The sequence below is a fragment of the Thermobia domestica genome, chromosome 3, assembly GCF_964235325.1.
Source record: "Thermobia domestica chromosome 3, izTheDome1.hap1.1, whole genome shotgun sequence".
Lineage (NCBI taxonomy): Eukaryota > Metazoa > Arthropoda > Insecta > Zygentoma > Lepismatidae > Thermobia > Thermobia domestica.
In genome coordinates this window covers 320,290,329-320,315,200 of record NC_137456.1, presented here as the reverse complement: position 1 = coordinate 320,315,200, position 24,872 = coordinate 320,290,329, and the positions used below count along the sequence as shown (strand labels likewise).

At 35.1% G+C, this 24,872-nt stretch overlaps 1 protein-coding gene across 2 annotated transcripts in view; it reads left to right on the top strand.

Annotated features, from left to right (window-relative positions):
* The window catches only part of LOC145681154 (DNA damage-regulated autophagy modulator protein 1-like), an 80,790-nt gene extending 61,565 nt beyond the window's left edge, over positions 1-19,225 (top strand). For both annotated transcript variants that reach the window (XM_081752600.1, XM_081752601.1), the window contains exons 3-7: positions 1,689-1,810; positions 3,332-3,555; positions 7,132-7,270; positions 12,688-12,839; positions 17,945-19,225. In XM_081752600.1, coding sequence (XP_081608726.1) covers positions 1,689-1,810; positions 3,332-3,555; positions 7,132-7,270; positions 12,688-12,839; positions 17,945-17,998 — 691 coding nt within the window. In that variant the 3' untranslated portion in view covers positions 17,999-19,225. The remainder of the gene's footprint in view (positions 1-1,688; positions 1,811-3,331; positions 3,556-7,131; positions 7,271-12,687; positions 12,840-17,944) is intronic.
* Positions 19,226-24,872: the final 5,647 nt, after the last annotated feature.

Genomic DNA, 24,872 nt, shown 5'->3' with positions numbered 1-24,872 from the left:
ATCGATAATATTGATTTAATAGGGCGCCAATACTTTTTCGGGACAAGGCGTCGTTAACTCATTTCCAGCACTTTGTTTTTTCTCCTTACTCGTTCGGCGCCCTCTTGTTATCAGCGTTGGGGGCAACCGTCCTGCTAGTTTCCCCTCTAGCTACGGCTTTGATTGTGATACGTTGAACTGAAAAAGAAAATAGGCTAGGGCAGAAATATAAATATAGTGGCCCATTGACCTGCTTTGTCAACAACGATAGCTTGGCAGCTCTGTACTTCGATGAATTTCGGTTAGAAATTTCGGAAGGGTTTTGTACACACAAAACAAAACTAACGAACTAACCAAAGCACTAATACAGGGCGAGTCAAAATGATGGACTCGATTTCAGAAATATATTCTGTGCAATCTAGTAAACATACGTTACTGTGAGGCATATGCTAAGAAAAGTAACACAAGTGTTCTAGAGGATTAGGATTAGGAATTAGATTTCTGAGCTCTCGTCACCTATGGCCATGTTAGCTCGTAAGGTATCAGGGATGACGTCCCTCGGTTATCACACTCTCCGAGAAAAGCGAAGGAAGCGGCCTGAGACGTGTATGTTATGTACTATCCCGGCATTTGTCTGATGTGAATGAGGGAATCCTAAAAATGGCTAGCCTGAAAAATCTTTTACATTTTTTCGACGGAATGTTCCCATCGGAAATCGAAACCCGAAACGGTCGCATAAAAGACGAAAGCGTTAGGACCTCGCATAACACGGCACACAATAAACTTATAGTCTATATTCTACTGAATCTTTTGTAACATGTTGCGGTCAATATTTGCAAGGGCTACTGACGATGCCGGACCACAGATCACTCAATGTTCTTGGAAGTGGTGGTACGTAAACATGATGCTTTACAAAACCTCACATGAAGAAAATCGCATAGAGTCAAGTCATGTGTACACTAATCACATACTTGTTCATATGATAATCAAACACACACAAAGATCTATTATTTTCCAGTCAACGCCACTTTCCTTAACTGCTCACTACTGACTCTTAGAGGTAGAAATTGGAAACACTGTGTGAAAATTAAACTTTGAAAGTTTACCTTTTGGAGCGCATGTCTCATATGCTTATTAGATTTGACAGAATAAATTTCTGAAATCGGATCCATCATTTTGACTAGCCCTATATTGAGAACACCTCTGTATAACAGTTTCGGTAACATAACATTGTCTTCATGAGACACGTTATAAACAATAAGTCCAAAGGTAAAAACTTATAAGTGGTGCTGGGAAGAGTGTGGATGACCTCTTTTTACGTTCTGTTTATATTGACGAAACAATTATAATTTGTCCTTGAGTTAATCTACCATGCTGATAAAGTCGATATTACGCTGCCGAAACTCTTACACAATTGTTATTAATTTATGTAGTGCTTTACTCAGTATTGCTTTATTAAAATTTAGTAAAAATTTAGTGCAAATGTTGAAAGTTTGCAAAGCTACAATGAACAACGATCATCACCCATGCGTATGATGCTGAAATTTCAGGACCCGAGAATTGTGACGTCATAAAAATCTGTGCTGATTTCTACAATACAGGAAAAGACTTCAGTAATCTAAAAGTTTAATTAGTAGTATTTGTAGGTGCTAGGTAAGTCACAAATCTCTGAAACGAAGTAAGTTTCATATGCTTTTATGTTGTTTTAGGTATATAATCGCAGTATTGCAAGATCATGTGGAACCTATCCTGCCATACATAAGCGATGCAGGAGCCCTGCCTCCTGAGAACAGCATCTTTTCACAGTTTGCAAACTTCTATTCGTTCATACGTAAGTATGGTGCTTTTTTATTATTGTTCCTCTTTATAATATGATGAGAAATATACATTCTAAATTGTAATAATTACTGTTATAAGTAGGATCGTAGGTTACATTAAGGTTATACCTATCCAAATATTTATACGCCAAATTTAAAAGTGTTTGCTAATCAATGATAAAATTTGAATAGAACAACTAGAACTGAATACTTTATAATCATTAAACTACATAATAGCAACAGAGCTTGTCAATAATTTAATCAAGAAAGGGAGAAACTAAAATAAATGCATATAACATTTTCATATTACATTTTAAAGGATACAAATAACTATATATAATTTTATATACATTATTGTAATCTACTAATGTTACCATGCACAAAACGACTTACTAGTTACTACTATTTATATTACATTTACGAAAATCACATTAAAACCTTAAATTTAAAATGCGGTCCCCATAGTTTGAACAACATGTCCTATAGGCGAATGTACATTGGGACGACCAGATGAACTTACGAATAGGCTGACAGTTGTCGAAAAATAACATCTTTGGTATCTATTGGCCTTCAAACATGTACAGTATGGCTTTAGTTTAATTCCAATTGATGAGTATGCTCTTAATCTATGTGCTGATTCTACGTAAAGTGAACATTGCTTGGTTTTAATCACGAGGTACTTGAGTCAGGACGTCCATTGGAATTTTCCGATGTTTTGGAACTTTATTTGGGCAAATGGTTCGATTTTTCAGTTTGCCGAAAGTGCAAGAAAATTAGGAGTCAGCAAGGTAGGCTTAGTTTGTGTAAAGAGTACACGGGAAAGAGAAGAAAAGATCGTCTCAAATTTTACTAAAGCGATCATTCCGTAAGAAATAGATGATAAGTTGTAAGAGAACTTTCTTATTTCATTAGATATGGCAACTTACAAGGACATCTGATGAGAACTCAAATTAACCATCTTGTAGATTAAGGATTCGTATCAGTATGGACGGATCAATCTTGACGCATTTACGGCATGATTTGTTTTAAGTGGTTTTCATAGAAATTTGCTCTAAATAGAATTTACAATTGATGTTTTTTGTTAATCTCGTATAAATATTCGAATGAAAAGGTAATTTTAAATGTTGTTTAAACTTCGTAAAGGATAAACTTTAAATTGATATTCTAAAATTAATACAAAATATAAAGGAGAATATGCTTTTATTGCGAGGTAGCCATATTGTTTGGAACTGAAAATGTAAGTTTTGGAACCTTGTACTTTAATTATAACCAGAAGTAAGGAAACTAATTTTCCATCTATTGTGCACCGTTTTTGCAGGTCACATCTCTTGGTAATACTTATTTGCTGCAAAGATATTAGAAGTTTGATGAATTAATCAACTCTGGTAATCTAAGAATTTCATAACTATACTTCCCTGATTATAGAAAAAATAATTCCATTTCGATAACTTGTACCTAATTCTATGTTACTTTTTTTTGTAACGACTATACTCTCCATGTAATATCAATAGATTAATACTATGTTCTCTTTTCAGTACAATTCATAAACTATTTCCGATACCGCCAGGTTCAAGAGCAATTAGGTACTAAACACGATCCAGCCTTGGACATTCTCTGCACGACTAGCTTTTGGTTGGGAGTAATTGGATTCAGTGGCGGAGGAATCGCCAGTAACTTCCCTACGATCAGCCTAATCACAGTCCATGTTATAGTAATATGCATCACGTTTACTTGCGTCGACTTTTATTTATGGATTCAGGTAAAACATTTAATGTATCATCTTACATATAGTATAGTAAACTTTATAAACATTAGTGTAAGTGAAAGCTTAAAGAATATTCTATTACGTGTTTTGAATAGCACAGAGTATTAGCTCTGAAAATATACACTGACACAAATTGCAGTTAAAGTTAATAACACACTTAATAATAGAAAAGAAAGTAGTTCATGGCCTATATTTACTCCTAGCATATGTTTCATGCATATACCTTCTGGAACTTTTAAATTTCCCAAAAGGAACCCTTTAAATTTCGTAGCACCAAAACTGAAATTTATAATGTTCCTCTCGCGCCTCTTGATTTCGATTCGGCCTTAAGTGTGTTGGCCTTGCCCTTAATAATTCGCAAAATCTCTTGCAATAGTCAATTCAAATTATTGGAGCTGTTCATTCGTTTATGAATGGAGCAAACTGTCTCATCTTGTAACCAGAAAAGATATGACAGCTATCACGAGCAAACCTCTTGGTTTACAAATTTGGGTTGAGTGCGTAGCGAACAGGCAATTAGTGTGATATTTGAAGACAAACTCTGTCTTGAGCAGGTTTCAGTGTAACTTTTAAGGTCTACAACTGACAGTCTTGCTCAGCTCGACATCCAATTTCAAGATGATTTTTCATCGTCAAAAGCTTGTTGCTATTGATTTAGAAAAGGTTTTTGACAAATTTGGCGTAACGGAATTTCAAAACTTCGTAATGACTTACGTCCTCCTGATTATATGGCATAGTTTTAAAATAATATCCTTGATGAATGTTACATGACACTGAGTGTGGGTCCTTGTTTTGCAATGTGCCCCCACGGTGGCAGATCCGGAAGGAGGAAATTCCCGCTCAGCAGAAAATTTAACTGTTTTAGAATTATTTTAACTTGACGAGCTATTTTAACCTGACCTAACTCTTTTAGAATTACAACCAGCACAAAATCTCATCTCTTCATCTCTTTTCTCTTCGCTATGTGGAAACCAGCATTGATATAATGTAATATTAAATCCGAACCACTTCCTGTTTCGGAAAAATGTTTGGAGTGGTTATTGTACGTTGTTTTGAGACGCTGAATTTTTGCTTGGCGCTTTATATTACTGTTTTCATTGTATGGTAATAAACGTTGAAACCGGAAATGACTATTTTTACTACTTCAGCTGTGTATAGAGAATTAACGGAGGAGATGGAACTTCTGCGGAATCGATTCCAGAAAATTAAAAACAAATACAGTTGGCGTAATGGCCCATTTGTGAGCCTAAGCCTGCTCCAGCGCTATCCGTTAGCGATCGGCTGAAGTGCATCCAGTCCAGTGGAGAGCATGTGGTTAGCGCGCTGCGACGCTCTTTCCCTAACAGGCGCATCTGGAGCTTTCGATACCTACCGACCGCCACGTTTTGCTTTTACGTGAGTCCCCAGTTTACCTCACGACGCTGGGTGGACGCAGAAAATTGGGAAGCACCGGCTGGGAATCGAACCCGAGACCACGCGGACATACGTCGAATGCTCTAACCACTAGAGTACGGTATCCCTTTGCAGAAAATGACACACCAAAATCTCTTTATCACTATTGCTCTTATATCTGTTGCCAGACGGACGGACAATACCTTTGTATAAGACTTCCAACACTTATTCACAACATACTTGGAAAGCTTTAAAAGGATGAAATAAATAGAATTATTATGTACTGTGTAGACGTTAGTTATGTATGAGACATATGAAAGGTAAGTAATATCGGAACTTGATATCCCAATGTGAAAAAGTTTTGTATGCCGGGTGCTGAAATAATGACGATATCGAATATAGCCGTTTTGTGGAAGATCTTGAAAAAAGAAAATACATTTAATAAGTATAGGATGTAAAATGTTCTTCCTAGAGTTATCTGACAGGATATAAACTATAAAGCTCCGTAGTTCAAAAACTACAAGACTTATTATAAGCAGGTCAAGGAAATACACAGAAAGTAGTATACGTTCTGTCTAAATGCCTATGTTTCAAAATTTTTCGGTAAATATGCAACAAATTATTTAAAGAAAGTTGAGCACGTGTAAGTACTGATTACATTCATGTAGATGCAATTTTAAGAAAAGTCATTTCTCTCTGAGTAATCGAAAATTATTAATGTCACTTTTCCTTTTCATGTACCAGCCAATATTATTCTTAGCACATTGTTTATTTCCAAAGAAAAATGGAGTGGATAAAAAAATCGAATCATTAGTAACCGAGATAAAAGTTGATCCTGACAAGCAAGTATATCTGACACTCTAATTTCAGTCATTTGTATTTACTGATTACGCTCTCTCCATCTATATTGTATCCCCCTACTGACTGTGAGTATTCGGCATATTTATGTAAACTGTCGAGAGCACTCAGGTCTCTAAGAACGTTTAGAAATATCTAAAATTCTTAGTCAAGATTTGGAGGATAATGATATCTCTAGTTACTGTATTCTCTCTTTCTTGCTCATACAAACAGGGGTAATCAGAAAGTAAGGTTACAAATCCTGCAGTGAAACCTGTATAAATTATTTTATATAACCAACACAGCAAACAGATAGTACATACATTAGGCTATTTTTCGACGTAATTTCCATATCAGTTGAGGCATTTCTCACATCATGAGAAGGGGTTTGAAGATTCTGTCCTGTTAAAAATGCTGTCGTTGGATTTGTGTGGAACCCATCGGGAACAAACTTTCCGGAACTGGAGAATATCGTGCACAGTGTGACGAATGCTTCTGAATAATATTCCCAAAATTCTACCATCGGTTGCAGTAATGTGATTCTCCTACTGTCCTGAATCAGCTTCTCCATGTGACATGTGTTCAAATCTGTTGATTCCGTGCTGGGTCGGCCATTTTGCTCCTTGTCGGTGACATTTTCTCTAACAGCTGCAAACTTTCGACACAATTCTACCACATGTTGACGATACATTGCAGTGTCTCCGTAAATCTCTACCAACAGCCGGTGCATTTGGCTGCGTTTACATGTTTCGCCAACAAAAATCACTGAGCGGACTCCTTCGTGAGATCAGTTTTCCAAACGAGTCACCATTTGTGTTTACTTACAACTAGCATCGTAGGTAGCGGATGGCTGAAACTGTGCACAGTTGCCAACTGCATGTATTAAAATCACCGCACATTCCTCATTCCTTTATAACAGACGAAACTCCAGAAATATCGGCTTTGTAACCATAGCTTCTGACCCTCCCTAGTAGGTGATATGCTCTGGTGTTCTGTTCTTACTTTTTGTTTCTCTTTTACTATTATGGCTATTGTTTACTTATTGTCTTGTCTTATATTTTATTCCCCGCTGTTTTCTATTTTAGCCTGATCATGTTCGGTGTTTCTATTTTAATGATTTCTGTTTTATTGTAATTCGTTATTTGACAGAATTTATTTTTAAATTTCATGTTTATACAAATTGTATTTTAATGTAGAGCAAGAGTCAGCCAGTGGGTTCATCGTCGCATAGACTAGTGATGACTTTCGCTACTGACATTCCTGTTAAACTCCTTACAATCAATCAAACAAACGTTTGACTTCAATTTAACTTTCTTATTACTGTTAAAATGTGTCTTTCAGGTCTTGTTCTCATACCAAATGTATCCCCGTTATGTTTCGAAGAATATGGTCTATTGGAGAATAGTCCTAGCTGTAATATCTTCAGTCGGAAGTGTTTTGACTGCTGTTCTAGCTGTACTCTCCTTCCTCAACTTTGAAGGTAAATTATATATAACAAAACATATAATAGTGCTTTGTGTATTAAGGAAAAATGTGCGCAGATCAAGTTACCAACTACCATATTTTCGCGAGTATATTTGGAGCCTTTTGATCCAACTATTTCGTCGAACAAATATGATTACAGTTTGTTCCTACTCCATATTTCTTATTTAAAAAAAATTACGAAAGTAATTCCAGATATAGATGAACGCCAGTTTACAGCGGAATATGTAACAAATTTAAGAGATAATAACATAAGTTAATAATAATAATAAAAATAAAATTAAAATAATAATAATAATAATAATAATAATAATAATAATAATAATAATAATAATAATAATGTTTAAGTAATAACAAGGGAGGTTGACAATAGTTGACTAAAAATACGTCGTAGTACAGAGGTATATGTGGCTTCAGAATTAAATAAATCTAGAGCTGTATATAATATTTCCTCGTATAACTTAGGAAGCCTGTAGAACAGAGAAAATGGAACTATTGAATTTAGGTAGTACTATATGAAAAGGATGTGTGTTACGTGTTTGTCTGAATGGAATTCGGACATTCAATTCTGAGAGTACCGCTTCGCCTCTGAGTTGGCCATGTGTAAGTTTGTACACATATTTGAGATCACATATTTTATAACGATGTCAGGTAGTTGAATGTTTATATGTGAAATTTTGTTCTGTTTTCTTTGAAATAACTTGGAATATTCGATAAGATTTTTATTCATTTCTTTTTCGAATGTAGGTCGCTTAGATTTTTAACAACGAATTTCCATTATATATATATAATATTAATGTAACATAATTGTTGATTGTAGTCAGTTTACATACTCATGTCGTGTCCTCGAAGTGTCATTTGGCGTGTGTTTAATGAGGAATATTTGTGTTATCAGCGGTCTTGAAGTTGAGGAAGATGAAATAGACCGGTCTGCATTCAGATCGGTGTTAGGATTGTGATATTATTATATATATAAAAAACTGATTTTGGTTTTACTTATCATTTAACAACAATTGAAACAGCAATGGATTTTAAATTAACGGATAATTTCACTATTGTTCTTCACAACTTTTAATATTCTCTTGAATCATAATTATTAGCTTTTGATGTATGGAGCTACTGGAATCCAATAATTTTGTTGACACATGGATTGCGTCTACCGTCAATCATGATAACACCGTCGATTTTGAATCTACTGGGAACAATATTGTTATACACAATTGTGAAACATCAGCTAATAACCATAATATGGATACATCAAGCATTTCAAATGATGTGCAATGCGTTCATTGTAATAAACATTTTCTTAGCGAAAGAGGCTTATCCATTTACACAGGCAAATGTCATCACATTCTACGCAGGAGTAGGGCCAGTAACTCAAAAACTTAAACAGCCTACTGACTATACTTCAGATGTATTAACATTAGACTTCAACCACAACAACTTTTCTTAACTTTTTCCGAAAATTAATGATGGTATGTCTCATTTAAAGGCTAATGTTCCGCGTCTTCGTCGTGTTCCTCGCGGTGCTTGTTCGTCACTAGCTGATTCTCTGTGTGACATAATTCATATTATCAACAATACTAGTAGTGTTGATTCTTAGATCGACCTTATAATTTTCCCTTACGCAGTACTTCGCATCCCACCACTTTCTAAGAAACTAAGTAATCTCACCACTTGGGTGAAGCTTAGAGTCACAAACCGGAGGGTACATCATTGTGAAGTATTATCAAAGCAGCATCGAGGGACCAAAGAACCTCGCAAACCACAAAAATCCAATTCACTCAACATCAAAAGCATCGAATACAAATTAGCAGATGGTGATATACATGACGCTATCAGACTACTGATATCCAATAAAACTTTGGCTACACCAGATATGTCAGTACTACCTGCTCTTAAAGAAAAACATACAGCCCACGCTCACTCATTTATCAATCCAGAACCACTTGAGGACTCGACTACAGTAACTAAAGTCTCTTCCGACGAGTTTTTAAAGTCATAAAATCATTCCCTTCTGGTTCGGCAGGCGGAATGGATAATTTCCGTTCTTCAATCTTAAAAGATCTACTTCTTAATCAAGACTTCGATTCAATAAACGCTTAATGACATCCATCTGTGAATTTATCCACTTAATTATATGAGAGAGTGCCTACTATTTTCGACCCTTTTTTTGAGCCTCACTTATAGCACTGAAAAAGAAAAGCGGTGAAATTCGCCCGTTAGCTGTTGGCAATGTTTGGAGTCGCTTATCAGCAAAAATTATCTTCTTCTGAATACGAGATTCATTAATTAATATATTATCACCGCACAAACTATCATTCGGAGCAGAATCAGCTGTACATGCTGCCAGAATGTACTACTCATCTCCCCATTCTGATGTTTCGGCAACGCCTTTAATGAACTTAACCGCGACTCAATGTTACAATATGTTAAAATTAACATTCCAACTTATCCTCCTTACATTTACCAATGCTATTCCGAACCAAATAATCTTTTTATAAGTGATAACATAATTCACTCACAATGTAGAGTACAGCAAGGCGACCCACTTGGACCAGCACTTTTCACCCTAACCATCCATCACATTATTAAGGATATTAACATATACATTAAATATATTGTAGTTAGAGGACGGTACAATAGCTAGAAATATCGACGTAGTACTACGGGTTTGTAATAAACTTTGTCTAGAAGCTTCATCTATTGGATTGTTTCTTAACTCTTCCAAATGTGAGGTGAGTTTTCTGAGCGCCAGAGGTGGAGTTCATGATCTTTACGAAAGATTTAACGAAGTAGCACCTGGTATCAAACTCTTATCACCTACCAATGTGGAAATTCTAGGCGATGCCATCTCTTCTGAATCAAGGAGCAAAATTTTATTGGACAAGATATCAAAATTAGAATTCTTCTTTTGTCAATTATAAACATTTTCTGCACACTCCTCTTATAATTTACTGCGAGCTTCACTTTCAATTCCAAGATTACTACATTTCCTTCGTTGCTCCCCTTCCTGGCAGGATGATAAATTACTTCATACGTTCGACCACACTCTTAGAACAAGACTGGAATATATTGTAAACTTCTTTGAAAGACAGTTCATGGTTAGTAGCTTCCTTACCAGTTGAAAATGAATGCCTTGGGATTCGTCGAGCCATGGATATCGCCATAACTTGTTTCCTCGCATCATTCTGTGGCTCACGAGAACTAATTGGATTTCTTCTTCAACTGAAGGTTGACTTAGACTCAATTCGAGATATACAAGAATGCATCGATAAATTGACTAGTCTGGTTAGAATGGATCTCCTACCTAACGACAAAAGACATGTCCAGTCTGCGTGGGATGAATCCATAGTCAAGCTTCGTTTATCTTCACTCCTATCATCAACTAATAATCCATATGACAAAGCCAGGCTGTTAACTGTCTCTTCCTCCAAAAACGATGCATGGCTTCAAGCCCTACCTTCTCGCATACTCGGCCTACACCTTTCTAATGAGAGCTTTCGTATTGCTACAGCTCTGCGCTTAGGTGCTAATATCTGTAAGCCTCACCACTGTCCTGTTTGCAACGCATATGCTGATAGTAAAGGATTACATGGTCTTTCATGTAAAAAAAAAAGTGCGGGAAGACAATCTTGACATCATAATGTAAACATCATTTCTAGAGCCCTCGCTTCAGCGGGAGTTCCTTCATAAAAGAACCAAATAGTTGTGACCGCTCTGATGGTAAAAGGCCTGACGGCATGACCTTGGTACCGTGGAAAAAAGGAAAAGCATTAGTCTGGGATTTCACATGTTCCGATACGTCTGCTCCTTCCAACATACCCCATTCTTCAATTTAGGAAGGTCTTGTCGCCGCTCACAGAGAATTCAACAAAAGACTAAAATACACAAACCTACTGGACAAATATTGGTTTGTAACAGTAGCAATAGAAGCCAGTGGGTCTTGGGGTCACGAAGGATCTAATTTCATTAACGAAGTTGGTCATCGAATAGCGATCAAAACTGGTGACCCCCGAGCTACTGCATTCCTTTTCCAACGTATTAGCATTGCCATCCAGCGCGGGAATGTGTCTTCGATCTTAGGCACATTACCACCTGGTAAAGAACTGGACGAGAGTTTTGTTCTATAATCCACAATAAGACAGAAGTACAGACATCCTAAAAGGCTGATAACGACTTTGACGATATTCCGAAGAATGCATTGAATCCAGGAACGGAAAATACCTGTAAAGAGACAAACCAAGCCAAGCGTTTCATAATATATCTATTAAAATGTTAGGTTTATATGTTTGTCCGCAATCCTCCAACAATGAGAACTCGAATACCACAAGTACAAGAAAATTGCCGTTTTCACGGGTCGATTTCAAATTTTGGATAGATTGTCCAATTCTCATTCAAATTTTCAAAAACCGTGTCGTTATTGTTGTATTCAACATTTTAGAGTCCGTTTTGGGCCCATAAGTTTAACATTGTTGCAGGTCGAAACTACGGTGTTAGACAACCAGTAGATTTGTTACTTATGGCGGGATGATGGACATTGCAGGCGCTTTTCTTAAATCCGAACGGAAAAACCTATTGCATGCTGGCATCTTCAAAGACCTCAAGAGGCGCAATAAGGCGTATTAGGACGAATATGGATTCATTCAAAAAAATATTTCTTTTGATATGTTTCTACTTCTATAAATTTGCTACAAACTCACTCCAACATTGTACATAATAATTCACTTTCTTTGTGAGTCTCCTATCCTTTACTTGTGTGAGGAAGGAGACATGCATAGTGGGAAGGAGATTCATTGTCATAACAGAACCATGCGCTGGTTAGACAGCGCAGGTTCAGCTAGTTTTATTTTAAAATATGTTGAACCTTTATAATTGTAATTATTACTCATATTCCAAGGTCTTTGGTAGAAAAATTTTAATTGTTGCGTTGTTTTTTATAATTATAAATATTTCCTAAGTATTTCGATTGTTCTGCACGATTTGTTGAACACTTAATTCTTGTACTTTTCAGAGATTTATTCCAGATCTCGGTTCAATAATTTAACAAAACTTAAAAATTCGATTATTAAATATTAATATTATGTAGGATCTAGCATATCAAACATGAAATTTAAATTTATAAAAATATAAATAAAGGTTCATGAAAATGTTTTACTTTCTACATATGAACCGGACGGGGAAGCATTTTCTAAATTTTGAGAAACTGGGAAAGAATATTCAACGTTCCTATGCAATTCAATGCAATGGACAAACTGTATTTTATTTCCAAAGTGATCATTTAACCCGTACGTCGTAGCGGCCACGGGAAGAGTGAACAGATACGATTTACTAGCCCCTCACTCCCCAAAAATTTGAATAGTAACGTATTAACATTTTAAATTACTATTTCTGAACTAATATTTCATTTTCTAGGATCTAATCGACTAAAATGGCTGCCTGAACATGGAGGATGGAGTTTACACGTTGCAAGTACCACATGTGAATGGATTGTTTTATTTTCCATGATTTGTTTCGTTGGAACATTCAGCAAAGAACTTGGAAGGATACAAGTTCATAGTCCTCAAGTACGTAATATCTTTCTTATTTATGCTTTAAAAATGTAATTTATTGATTTTGAACATAGCAATACCTATCGGTAGTGGTGTCCACAGGTCTTAGTGTGAAATCCATGAGAAAAATATACTGCATTGATAAATTGTATTAAAAAAAAGAAAAGAAAAAGAAACAAAAATAAGAATGTTCCAATTATAATACCAGGACCTGATTAGATCACGTGTCAATATAAATTAACTCTAGATTTTAGATGACCCTGCTAGTATTTTAAAACAACATATAGTATTCTAAGTTTTCTACTGTCCTAAATTTACTTTTGCAAACCAAGAATCCGCTGAAGGAGAGAATCCGCTGAATGTCAACTATTCCTAAATTTGTTTTAATTTCTATTGGAAGATTAGTAGATACGGAAACATTCCTCGGTTTTGAAATTAGCAAAATCAAGAAATCAACTTTATCAATTTTAGTAGAGACCATTAAGATTCAAATATAGCTCGCATTAGCCCATGCGCTGCAGAGATTTCCAAAGTCAGGAGCAGGCCGGTAAACAGCCCCAAAATGTAAGGAGGCTCGGCTGAATTTAGGGGGGGCGATCCAACCATATTATAGTTCATTTGCAAGCCTACGTGAAAATTTAAGGGGGCATCAAAATTTTAGGGGGGCCCGGCATCCCTAGAACCCCTGGATACAGGCCTCTTTAGGAGATTGATACTTAAGTTCAAGTTCACTCAACGGAAGTATATGTACGCACGAGCATTGAAATCAGTGACAATTTACATTCTTAGTCCAAGCATTCGTGAGGCACAACGATGTTAGCTAGCCAAAATACGCACAATCCCAATTAGAAAAATGAGCGACACAACAAGTTAGTACGAGCTTCATTCAGACTACTGCCAGCTCGAGCTCTTTGAGGTTAGCTAGCCTGAACCAAAAGGCGACTCCGATTACAAAATTTGTGGCCATTGGTGTGATATGCAGCGGCATATGTCAGGAGGTTATCGGGCTCATCTCACGTATTAGGGCGGATCCCGGACTTACTTCTGGTTGGGGCAGTGGCTTGTAATACTGCTACTTAGAGATACTTTTAAGAGCTCCAAACTCTGGGGATGGGTTTTATTTATATATAAAATAAGAAAATTTCCTCTTCTGAGGAAATAATTGACCCGATCGCCCCCCAGGATCCGCTCCTGCCACGTACAACAATAATCCTTCTTACCATTTTTAAGAACTTCAATAACTTTACAGCTTCTTATGCTCTTTGTTCAAAAATAATACTGTATTTCTCAAAGTACATTGCGTGTAAAAACTGTTTTTTTTTGTTCTTTCGTCCACTCTACTCTTCTGTTTCTTTTTCTTAGTTGTTACATTATTTCGTTTCTCCTATCATACTTTCGACCGTTGAGAGTTGTAATTCAAGTTGGCCGTCGTCAGTAACACCAAAACTAAGAGGAGCTGATAAGTCAAAACTGGTGTTCCACATCAACTTGCACGGATATCAACATAACGGGAGTCGAGTAATTATAGCAAAGGAATATTTATATCGTTTAGTTATAAAGAAAGATAAATGTTTGAATTAACGAAAATCAAGAAGGGGGAATAAGTAGCCTGTGAAATTAGGTAGGCCAAGAGGACGTTTCCTTTTACTTCTATAAATAGAATAAAAGGTAAAATTTACTGCTAAATTTGTGTGTGTATAATATTACATAAGATTCACCAGCCTGCAATTCTTGCCATTAAAACTGCAATCAGTACATTTCAGCTTCAACTTATCTCAACATTTTAGGTAGAAACGTACACAGATAAAACTGAATATTTGCAGTATTTCTAAAGTGAAATCAGTTAAGTTTAAATGAGATTACAAGTATTCAAACTGTTTGCACGAGCGTCATTTCAGATTTGACAGGGGCTCTATTTCCCCTACCGACATATAAGTTTCACGTTTTTTCGTAGTATATTAGACATTCGATTAAAATATATTCTCAATCTCAGGTGGGTAATTGTCCCCCTACTTCCTCGTGTTATGCACAGTCACCCCGAAAAAAAATCCTAAGTACGCCACTGTGTATATGAAACCACACATGCTTTACTGTAATTTCCTGATTTAAGTGAAAAGTGTCAATTGTACGAATACCCACAAAAGAAAAAAAAGACAATCTACCATTCATACTAATATATTTGCATCTTATTATACAAAACTTGTTACAAACCGTATGTAATGTTAACACAAACACAATATATTTTCAGTTAGGAATAACTGTGGCACGTCCTCTCCCATCATGCGGAAAGCTATTCACAAATGCTTACAAGGAGCAGTCATAACAAGAAAAAGAAACTTTCACTAAAGTTTTATTGTAAAGCCAGGATAAAAACATTTTTAATATTTAAATCAATTTGCTACTTTCTTTAGAAAAGTAGAAAAGCTTTATAATAATACACATAAAATGGACAAGCTAATATAGTAAGTAATATATTCACTTACTTCATTTCGCCAAACCAGACTATGGCTTTCAGACGTTATACTCTGGCTCTTCCCGCTGCTCTAGTGACATAGCCATGAATCTCGGATTCGACTACCGGTGGGAGAGAATATTAAATTTATTACAATGTTTCAGATTCCATCCTAAACTGTAATTCCATGTCTCGTAGCCTTGGCGAGAAAATCGGATGCTAAATTTCAGCACCACACTGCTTTCAGTACATGTAAAATTCTTAGTAATGTGCTGTACGGACTCGTCAGTTCTTACAAATTGTGATGAAAAAGGGTGAAAAAAAGTAAGGATATGTCTAGGATAGAATTAACTTACTCGGGACTTACTCTACGGATGTACTCAGCGGTCCTCCATCGATGACTCCTTTGATGAATTCCTCCAGCGATGACGTTCTCCCTCTGGTTTCTCTCATCTGCACTCAGATGGCTTGAATAGAAGTCCGGCGCGGATATATAGAATACTGGTGTTTCAGTGACGATGAACTTGATCTATCAAAATACGTGACATTCTTCTTTGATATTAAATAAAGTAATAGACATATATTACCCTTTCTTGATGAGGGTAAGATTCGGACTTCAAGACTCAAGAATAGTGACCTGACGCACGTGATTACACCCCCGTCGTAACAAACCTAGTCTTCAACTCTCTAGTCTCCACATCAATGTGTCGGTTTCGTCACTCCTCTTTCGTCACTCGCTTCAGTTCAATTAATTACAACGTGGATGATAGAAATGGAAGTTACGTAGATTAACGTCAAATCAGGTGATTGTTAGAATATGGATAAAGGAAACAATCTGGAGTTTTATTGATTGAGAAATACAGATACAGAAACAAATCAACAAAAAAAGATATTTTTTGTGTCTTCAATGTAACTGACAAGAAAAGTTCCAGGAGAAACACTCGCCTGGAGGGAATCTAAGCATGGAATTTAAAAGACCAGTTCACGCAGATTATAACAAGCTAATAAAATTCCTGTACGGTTGAGAACTTTCCGAGAGAGATTCAATGTTAAATGAACGGTTGCGCTTACTAGTAACCTACCGATTTTATGCAGCCTGATGGTTTGAACTTGCTACTACTTGATCACTGGGTTTCACTCACAGACAAATTGTCCATTGCAAGTTGGATGACGGTTGAAAATGACGTAATGGTTGAGAATATACCAAAGAACTGCATAGATTTTTACATCCATTTGACATGTTTGGATTCCAGCCAATCAAAGATTATGGTAGGAGGTTTGTACATGGTTTGAAACTTCTTCATCCGGATGTTATGATGTACCAATGAAACAAGCAAATAAAGTTCGTGTCTATGTTAATGAATCAGTTCACCGCGTTATATTGGATTGTTTCAGTTTGCGTTCCACAAGATAGGTTACCGAATAAATTATATACCTTTTGAATCACCTGTCGAATTTGCTTTTCGCTTTGGTTATGCGAAGTTCCCTTGATAGATGCAGCACAATTGCATATATAAAATGTTCATGGTGCAAAGAAATGTTTTGCTTGCGTCATTTCTTCATAAAACAGAAGAACAACAGTGATCAATTTTCATCTCTAACCTATCATTATTGTGAACAGTTTAATGACTGATTTTGACTAACAAACCCGTTAGTTATTTCAATCAGTTTTTTCTGTTATCTTCTATAGATTTCAATTCGCATGTTAATATTCGTTGCTAATAATGTTGTACTTAACGCGTTTAAATGCACATATACTCCGTTTTCCATATAAACTTCCAAGTTGAATCTCTGGAACAGTTCTCAACCGTACAGGAATTTTATTAGCGTTTTGCAATCAGCATGAATTGGTCTTTCAAATAGTATACTTAGTTTCTCTGCAGGCGAGTGCTTTTTCCCGAACTTCCCTTGTGAACTGTTAGTTGCAGTGAAAAAGAACAGAAATTTAAATATAACTTTAATATTAATCTGATGATTAGAATTCTCTGACCATAACTTCAAATAAATAATATTTACCATTTTCGCAGAATTAAGTCCAATATGTTATGTCCAACCTTTGTATTATTATTATTATTATACACAATTCATCGCGATTGCAAGATACCTGCACAGTTATAACCTTCTAAGTAACGGGCAATATAGTAAAACAATCAATATTAATGTTTTATAAATTAGTCAAATATGTTGTTGTTAAGTTTAGCGTCCCTTTCAACAGGGAGGCTATATGAGGCTTAGACCTACTAACGTGGAATATGAACCACATGAGCTTCCGCCGGGAATTGAACCCGATTTTCCCACACTAAAGGCGCGTAAGCTAACCGCTTGGCCACGAACGACTTCAATTAGTCAAATACAAGGCTGTCATTTAGGGGGGCAGGAAGGATAATTTGCCCCCGTGAGTTTGAGATTTATATAGATTTTATCAATCGAATAGTAGTAAGTCAGTGAAAAACGCGAAATTTTACATATATGAAGGGGTCTTGCCCCCCCCCAAGCCAAATCTAAAATTACGCTATTGGTCAAATAATATAATAATTTGATAGATACCCAGAATTATCTATACTCTAGATTTGTTTGTTAATGCTAATTACACATCTATGAAATAAACAATTTTGTCCCTTTTTCGTATGATGTTCAACTACTTATTTTTCTTGTTTTTTCTTTCAAGATCTCAATCATATCGCCTGCAGAAAATGGACATGAAGTGAACAACAAGAAGTAAATAAAGGTTACTTAATTTCTCATTATTGAACAGAAGAAGTTTTCATTGATGTGAGATGTAAGCCCGTTTGAGTGACTCACTTGACAGCAATATAAAATTTGACTTTTAAGAACCCATGGAGACGTTGTCGAATTCGAAAATTCAAAAGCATCTGCAAGAGTAATGCTATATATAACGACATAGTCGGCTAATTGTGAAGCATATTTACAATACCAACATTATTATACATTTGCGATAGTCTGTGTTCGAGTCTATGGGTTCCAACAGAAGCATGTATGCTACTTAATGTTTATTGTGTGGAACGAGATTAACTTGTGCAATTTCTGCCAACGAATGAACGGTTCTGGAACGAATTCCACACTGTATAGGAACTAAAGAGAGATTTAAAGTGTGCATAGGAATGAAGAGTTTAGTACCTAGCTAGAAACCGGAAGTTAAAAGAGTTTACTCTCTAGCTGAAAATAGGAAGTTAAACTCTAGCTCTAAATAGAAAGTTAAACATAACATATATAAGCAGCATATCAATGCAAACTAATAAGGTAGCCCTAAAATGTACTTGACTTATATATTGGTTAAGTATTTTCACACTACTTTTAAGGTAAATAATATATAACGAAAACCAAAGAAAATGATTAACGTATAACAGAGAGATAATGCAGTTCTTGCGATGTAACCTATAAATGAAACAGAGCACTTTGACTTGAAGGTAAAGAGCAATGCGGTAAGAGTTACTATTATAAAATATTCATTTAGTTTAGCGAAGATAAATATTATGTAAGTATACAAAATTAAAACACAGAAACCTTCTGCTTTTCTTTTTGTATTTTCATGTATGCAAATACTACTCAAGAAAGTTATAGTTTGTTTCTATATTAGAAGAAACGCAATAATCTATAGAATTTACCTGTTCAATACGAAATTAGTATGATTGCGTTATACAGTGTTGTCTACACGAAAAATAGTGAGGAAATATGCTTTTTTGTGCTTTAATTGTGTTTTACATTAAAACAAGTAGCTAAATCAACTTTAACATACATAGGAAATGGTTAAATATACATATAAAATTTGATGTATAGTTTCATTAAAGTATTTGTTTGTAAGCATTTTATTTGTAACGTAATATTGTGTGTTGGCATATTTGTAACACATGGTGTTTTAATTATTATTAGTATTATTAATAACTTAAAAGTTCCTGATTTGACACCAATAAAGGAAAATTAAATTGTTGTGGCTACTTTGTATTTTCTTAAATTAAAAACAGTAGTTTGCGCAAGCTGAAGACAAAATACAGGATTTTAAAAATATTTTCCCTTTATTAGTTTACTAATACGTAACTTTTCCTTACAATTAGAGTTCTGAATTCTAAACTTTACCTTTTTTGACCCACCTTATTCCGTGTCCATATAATAATAAATACTGCCATTTCTTTGAATGTTACACTTAAGAAATTTACAAATTTGAATTTTATAGAATCGGAATTACAGTAAGTTAACAATAACACATTATCTAAGTCATGAGTTTTTGCACTAGATTTGAAAATCCTATATGGCTAAACCTGAATACATATCCTCATTTAGTCATTGTTTCAAATTTTACGATGCTGTTTGAATTTTTTAGAATACCCTTACTCAAAAGATCTCTCGTACAGTAAAAGTTTTTTTTTTTTTTGTATTTGTTTCTACCAGGGAGTGAATAGAGGAAATTTATGCTAAAGTTTATGCCGTTTCGGCTTTTGCGAATAAATGTCTCTTTGAATGGTGTATTGCAAAGATAAACAATTGCTTTAGTAGTAGTAGTAAAATAATTCAATAAAGTGTTAACACAATGAAGTTAATTTATAACCAACTTCTTAATATAGTTCATTAGGAACACAAAAGAATTCAAAAGAAGTGAACTTATTCAGTCTTTATAACACTAAGGTGATCTTTAACAAATACGAAACGATAAGAAAAATTCAAATATATGCTACATTTGATGTAAATAAAAATTTAAGAAGTAGAAATCTTTTTAAATCAAATACTTATTTTATACTGTTTAAACTACAGTTATAATTAGATACAAAATTAATTTCAAACAGGCTATACTTTATGGTATGATTATCAATATGAATAAATTATTTATTAAGAATCATAAAATGTAGTCAGACGCAATTATAACTGAGTTAAATATAAGCAGCTTTAGTGGGTTACAGTGAGTCGGAAAAATAACGGGACTTTTAAATTAAAGAAATATTTAGGTACTTGACTAACTGTAGTTCTCTTTATCCAAAATGCATCTCTTCCGCATGAATACAGTGCTCGATGCGTCCAACCAATGCTAGCATAGAGTTTTTAATGTATTTTTTGGGAATCGTCTCAGTTACCCTCGTCACGGCAGACTGGACGTTTGTAACAGTCATAAAAATGTTCATTTCATGGCCAATTTTAATTTTACGGGGCCGCGGTGGCTCAGTGGTAGAGCGTTCACCTCTGGTGCTTGGGGTCCCGGGTTCGATCCCAGCCCCGCCAAGTGAACTTTGCGGTGGACAAACACTGTGTGCGTGGGTTTTCACGGGGTTCTCCCGTTTCATCCTATTTTCTTGATTCCACTATTTTATTCATTACTCATCATTACCGTCGTCTTTATCCCAACCGGCCTAACCGTGGGACATAAAACTCAAAGATTTCATTTCATTTCATTCCAATTTTAATTTTGAGAATAGGAAATGGTCACAGGGCGAGAGATCAGGAGAATATGGAGGATGTGAAAGCGTACAGGTTTATTTTCTAGCCGAAATGTCACGAGCTGCGATGGTTCTGTGACATGTTGCATTGTCGTGCAATAAAGGCCAATCCTCTGGCACTCGATACTCGTGCCTTACGCAAACGATTCGCTTCCATAAACGCTCCATAATACCCAGATAATATTCACCATTAACAGTTTGATCCTATGAAACGAATTCCCGAAGCGTATAATATCTTTGGAATCGTAAAAACTAATCAACGTATTCTTCTCACGTGACTTTTGAAAACTCAATTTTTTCGCTATCCCGAAATCGCGTATACCACTCGAACATACCTGTATGAGATAAACACGCATCACCGTATACTTGTTTCATCATTTCCAATGTTTTTGTAAATGTTTATTTAGCTTGAAACAAAATTTAATATTGGTCCTTTGCTCCATCGTGTTTTTGGTGATGAAGTTACACCAGGTACACTCACTTTTCTTGCTATAACTTGACACCCCGTTAATTGGTTCTCATGATTGTGGTCTCGTTTTGTTGAGCAGGTATTCAGCTTTCCGGTGATGTTTCAATAAGTGGAGCTAGTGGTTATATGCATAGAAAAAAGTTCTGTTGCTTTTCTGACATACTGTGTACGTCAATTGCGAGTAGAAACATGTATGTATAACACAATAATTTTCTCTAATGAGAACAAACTAAACTTTTATACTATGGTCAATATAAATAACAGTGCATACGAATACAAAACATTAATTCAAACACAATGCTTGGTTTTTACTATATTTAATACGAATAATTATTCAAAACGAATATAATACACTAACTCAAACACGAGTCATTCTAAGGTTACCGAGCCTAATGATCTACAATAAGTAAATTACTTTATGATGCTTAACCATCTACAATAGAAAATATTAACTCAAATACACGAACCAGTATATAATATTAAATACACCAAAACATAAAGCGTATACAATGATGGCATACTGATCGACACTATTCCGTGGCATTCTCACTAGCTTTGGTTTATCATTGAGAGTGATTGTTGGTGGTGACGTATTAGTAGATGCGTTCTTCGTTATGCCTACAGGAAATTCATTTTCTTTCCAAGATAGAGGAGTCCGTGCTGCAGGATAGCCAGGCAAAGATTTATTTATATTTTCTTCCTACAAAATATTGTAGAGAGTAGAACAAATATTTACTAATGAATTTTCAATTAGGTACAATGAAGTATTAATAACCCAAATAAAAGCTAGATACACACAAGGGTTAAGAATTGCTGGTCATATTTGAACAGAAAATAATATGTTTAACCTATTTTAAACTCTGAAATAGCATAGTGTACATTAATATCAGAATACATAAAGTAGGTTACAGCTACGAGTGATGAAGAGGTTTTATTATCAAGTTCTTCTGGAAGCAATTAGAATGTTGGCTGGAAGCAATATAATGTGAAGAAAGACCTATACTGCGAGTGTTGATCTTTTACCGTGGGACTGTGCACCCATCAACTGCACCAGATTCAAATCCCGGTTGTGGTTGGAGCCTAGGTTAAAACAAGTTTGACTCCCTTATCACGGTTCTGAATAAGGATGTGAAATTAGAAACTGAAAGGAAAAACATAATACAATATTTACGTACACCCAAAACAATTCAGCACTTATAGAATAAACAAGAATTTTAGGAAAACCAAAAAGGGATCAAAAGATTGCGATCTTGGCCAATAATTAGTTTTTGGATCAGAGGTCACAAAAGTCTTGAACGAACCCTAAATCGAGTTTTCGTATTTTCTACCGAATAATCACATCATACTCTATTAAGTGATGGTTTAGGTTTGGCTACACTGTATATAGTTCTCCACATATAAGGCCTAAAACATGTTTGATTGAAATATATTGGATATTCAATCATGGGCCACAAAAGTTTTGAAGCCTTAAATCGAGTTTTCGTATTTTCTACCGGATAACCACACCATAGTGAGTCAAGTGATAGTATGGGTTTGGCTACACTTTATGTAAATATCCAGATATAAGATATAAAGAACTTTTCTTTGAAATATATTGGATTTTCTTGATCCAAAAAATACCCTTGGCACAAGTGACACGTTGCAATTCTGTACTAGAACTAACATATACTAATCACGGAAACAACTACGCTGTACTTCAGATTGCAACTATGTAAATATGTGAAGTGAATTAACGCAATACTAAACAAAACCTAAATTCTGGGTAATATTGTCTAAGTTTTCTAAAGTGAATAGATCAATAGAAAGTTTACATTAGAAATGCACGGTATCTTACTCATACTTTCAATAAAATCAACGTAACTTTGTCTGTATTCGATTCCAGCCAAAAAGTATTCATGATGGATCATTCATATCTTGAAATGCTTTTGTAACTTTTAGACTAATAGTTAAAAAAAAAGCTGTTAAATTTGTATCACGCAAATATCGTCATAGCCGACATTGTTTAACATAATCATAATTATCACTAGATTGTCAAAGTTGGCAACACATTATATTCTCTCAATTGGAATAGGTCTAGTTATTACATATTTCAAATCTACGTGTTAAACGAAAATTTGCAGGATTATTCTTATTTTTAAGAGTTACAAACTAAGGACGAAACCTCATTATAAGAACCCAAAGACATTCAAATTTTGTAGGGAAGGCCGCGGTGGCTCAGTGGTAGAGCGTTCACCTCTGGTGCTAGAGGTCCCGGGTTCGATCCCAGCCCCCGCCAAGTGAACTTTGTGGTGGACAAACACCGTGTGCGTGGATTTTCTCGGGGTTCTCCCGTTTCCTCCTACTTTCTTCATTCCACCATTTCATTCATTTCTCATAATCACCGTCTCCTTTAGCCTAACCGGCATAAAATGGGACGTAAAACTCAGATTTCATTTCATTTCATTTTCAAATTTTGTAGGATTTATAAGAGTAAAACGATAAGTGAGACATACTACGACCATGATATTAACCCGTTTCCAATATGTAGGAACAAAGTTATGAGGGATTGAAAAGTTTACTTTTTTCAAAAGGCTTTATTTAAAAAAAAAAGTGCTTAGGTAAGTAACACATCTCACTAGGGCATAGAGAAACAAAATGCATCTCCAGCGACAAACATATTATTGATATTGTGTTTCTTAATATTTACTTATAAGCTTCAAAACGCTCATCAATACGTAACTCCTATTAATTTTTTATATGATTAGAACTAAACACGAAACGCATCATCTCTATGTTTTGTTATATGATATTCAGGGAAGTACTACCATATCAAGTACAGCAGGTTTTTAAAACAAAATGTACATACCTTTTAATTCTAGGTAAAATAAATTACCAGCCTTCCCGAAGTGTAATAATAAAAAGTACCACGAATTAGCTTAAGATTATTTGTCGTTGCACTCACGGAAATGAGGTCATATTTCTAAGACAATTTTTCTGCGAGTCCTAGGCCTCAATGTGCTTGAGACTTCTTGTTTTTCATAAAATCTCTGCAGTATTAGCTATGAAATTATATACTGTACATATATATTTTCATCATACTTACGAAATATAAAACCTCTACGTACGTTTGTTTGTTGGATCCTAGTAAATTGAATTGGTTTCCTTTCATTGCCTTGCTTCGTATTCTTGTTCTGTCTTGTGTATGCTATTACGTACTCCACTACACTTAGGAACACGAACACCTAGAAGAGTTTGTTAAGTCAAGGTTTACAGACATATAATGTATACTATATATCGTCGACGTTTTCATATACTGGTAATATCCCACTTACCATCCACCACGAACAGGTAAATATGCAAATTCTTGATTTCGAGAAAAACTGCGTTGGAATAATAAATTTTGCGTTACTTTCGAATCACTAAAATAAAACATTCGAGAAACTCTTGATGGAAACTCCACTTGTTGTCACAACAAAGTACAAATTGTTATATAAACAATGAAATAAAGGATTAGAAATTTTGCATATTCCGAGTTCGTGATGTATGGGAATTAGGTTGTATGTCAGTTCATGAAAACATCTATAATATAGATATCTAAAGCTTCATATAGATTTGTAAATCAGACATAATTGTAACATAAATGGAACATAATTGGTTGACAGCTGCACATAAAAGATCTCTGAGTAGAATAATTGAATACATTT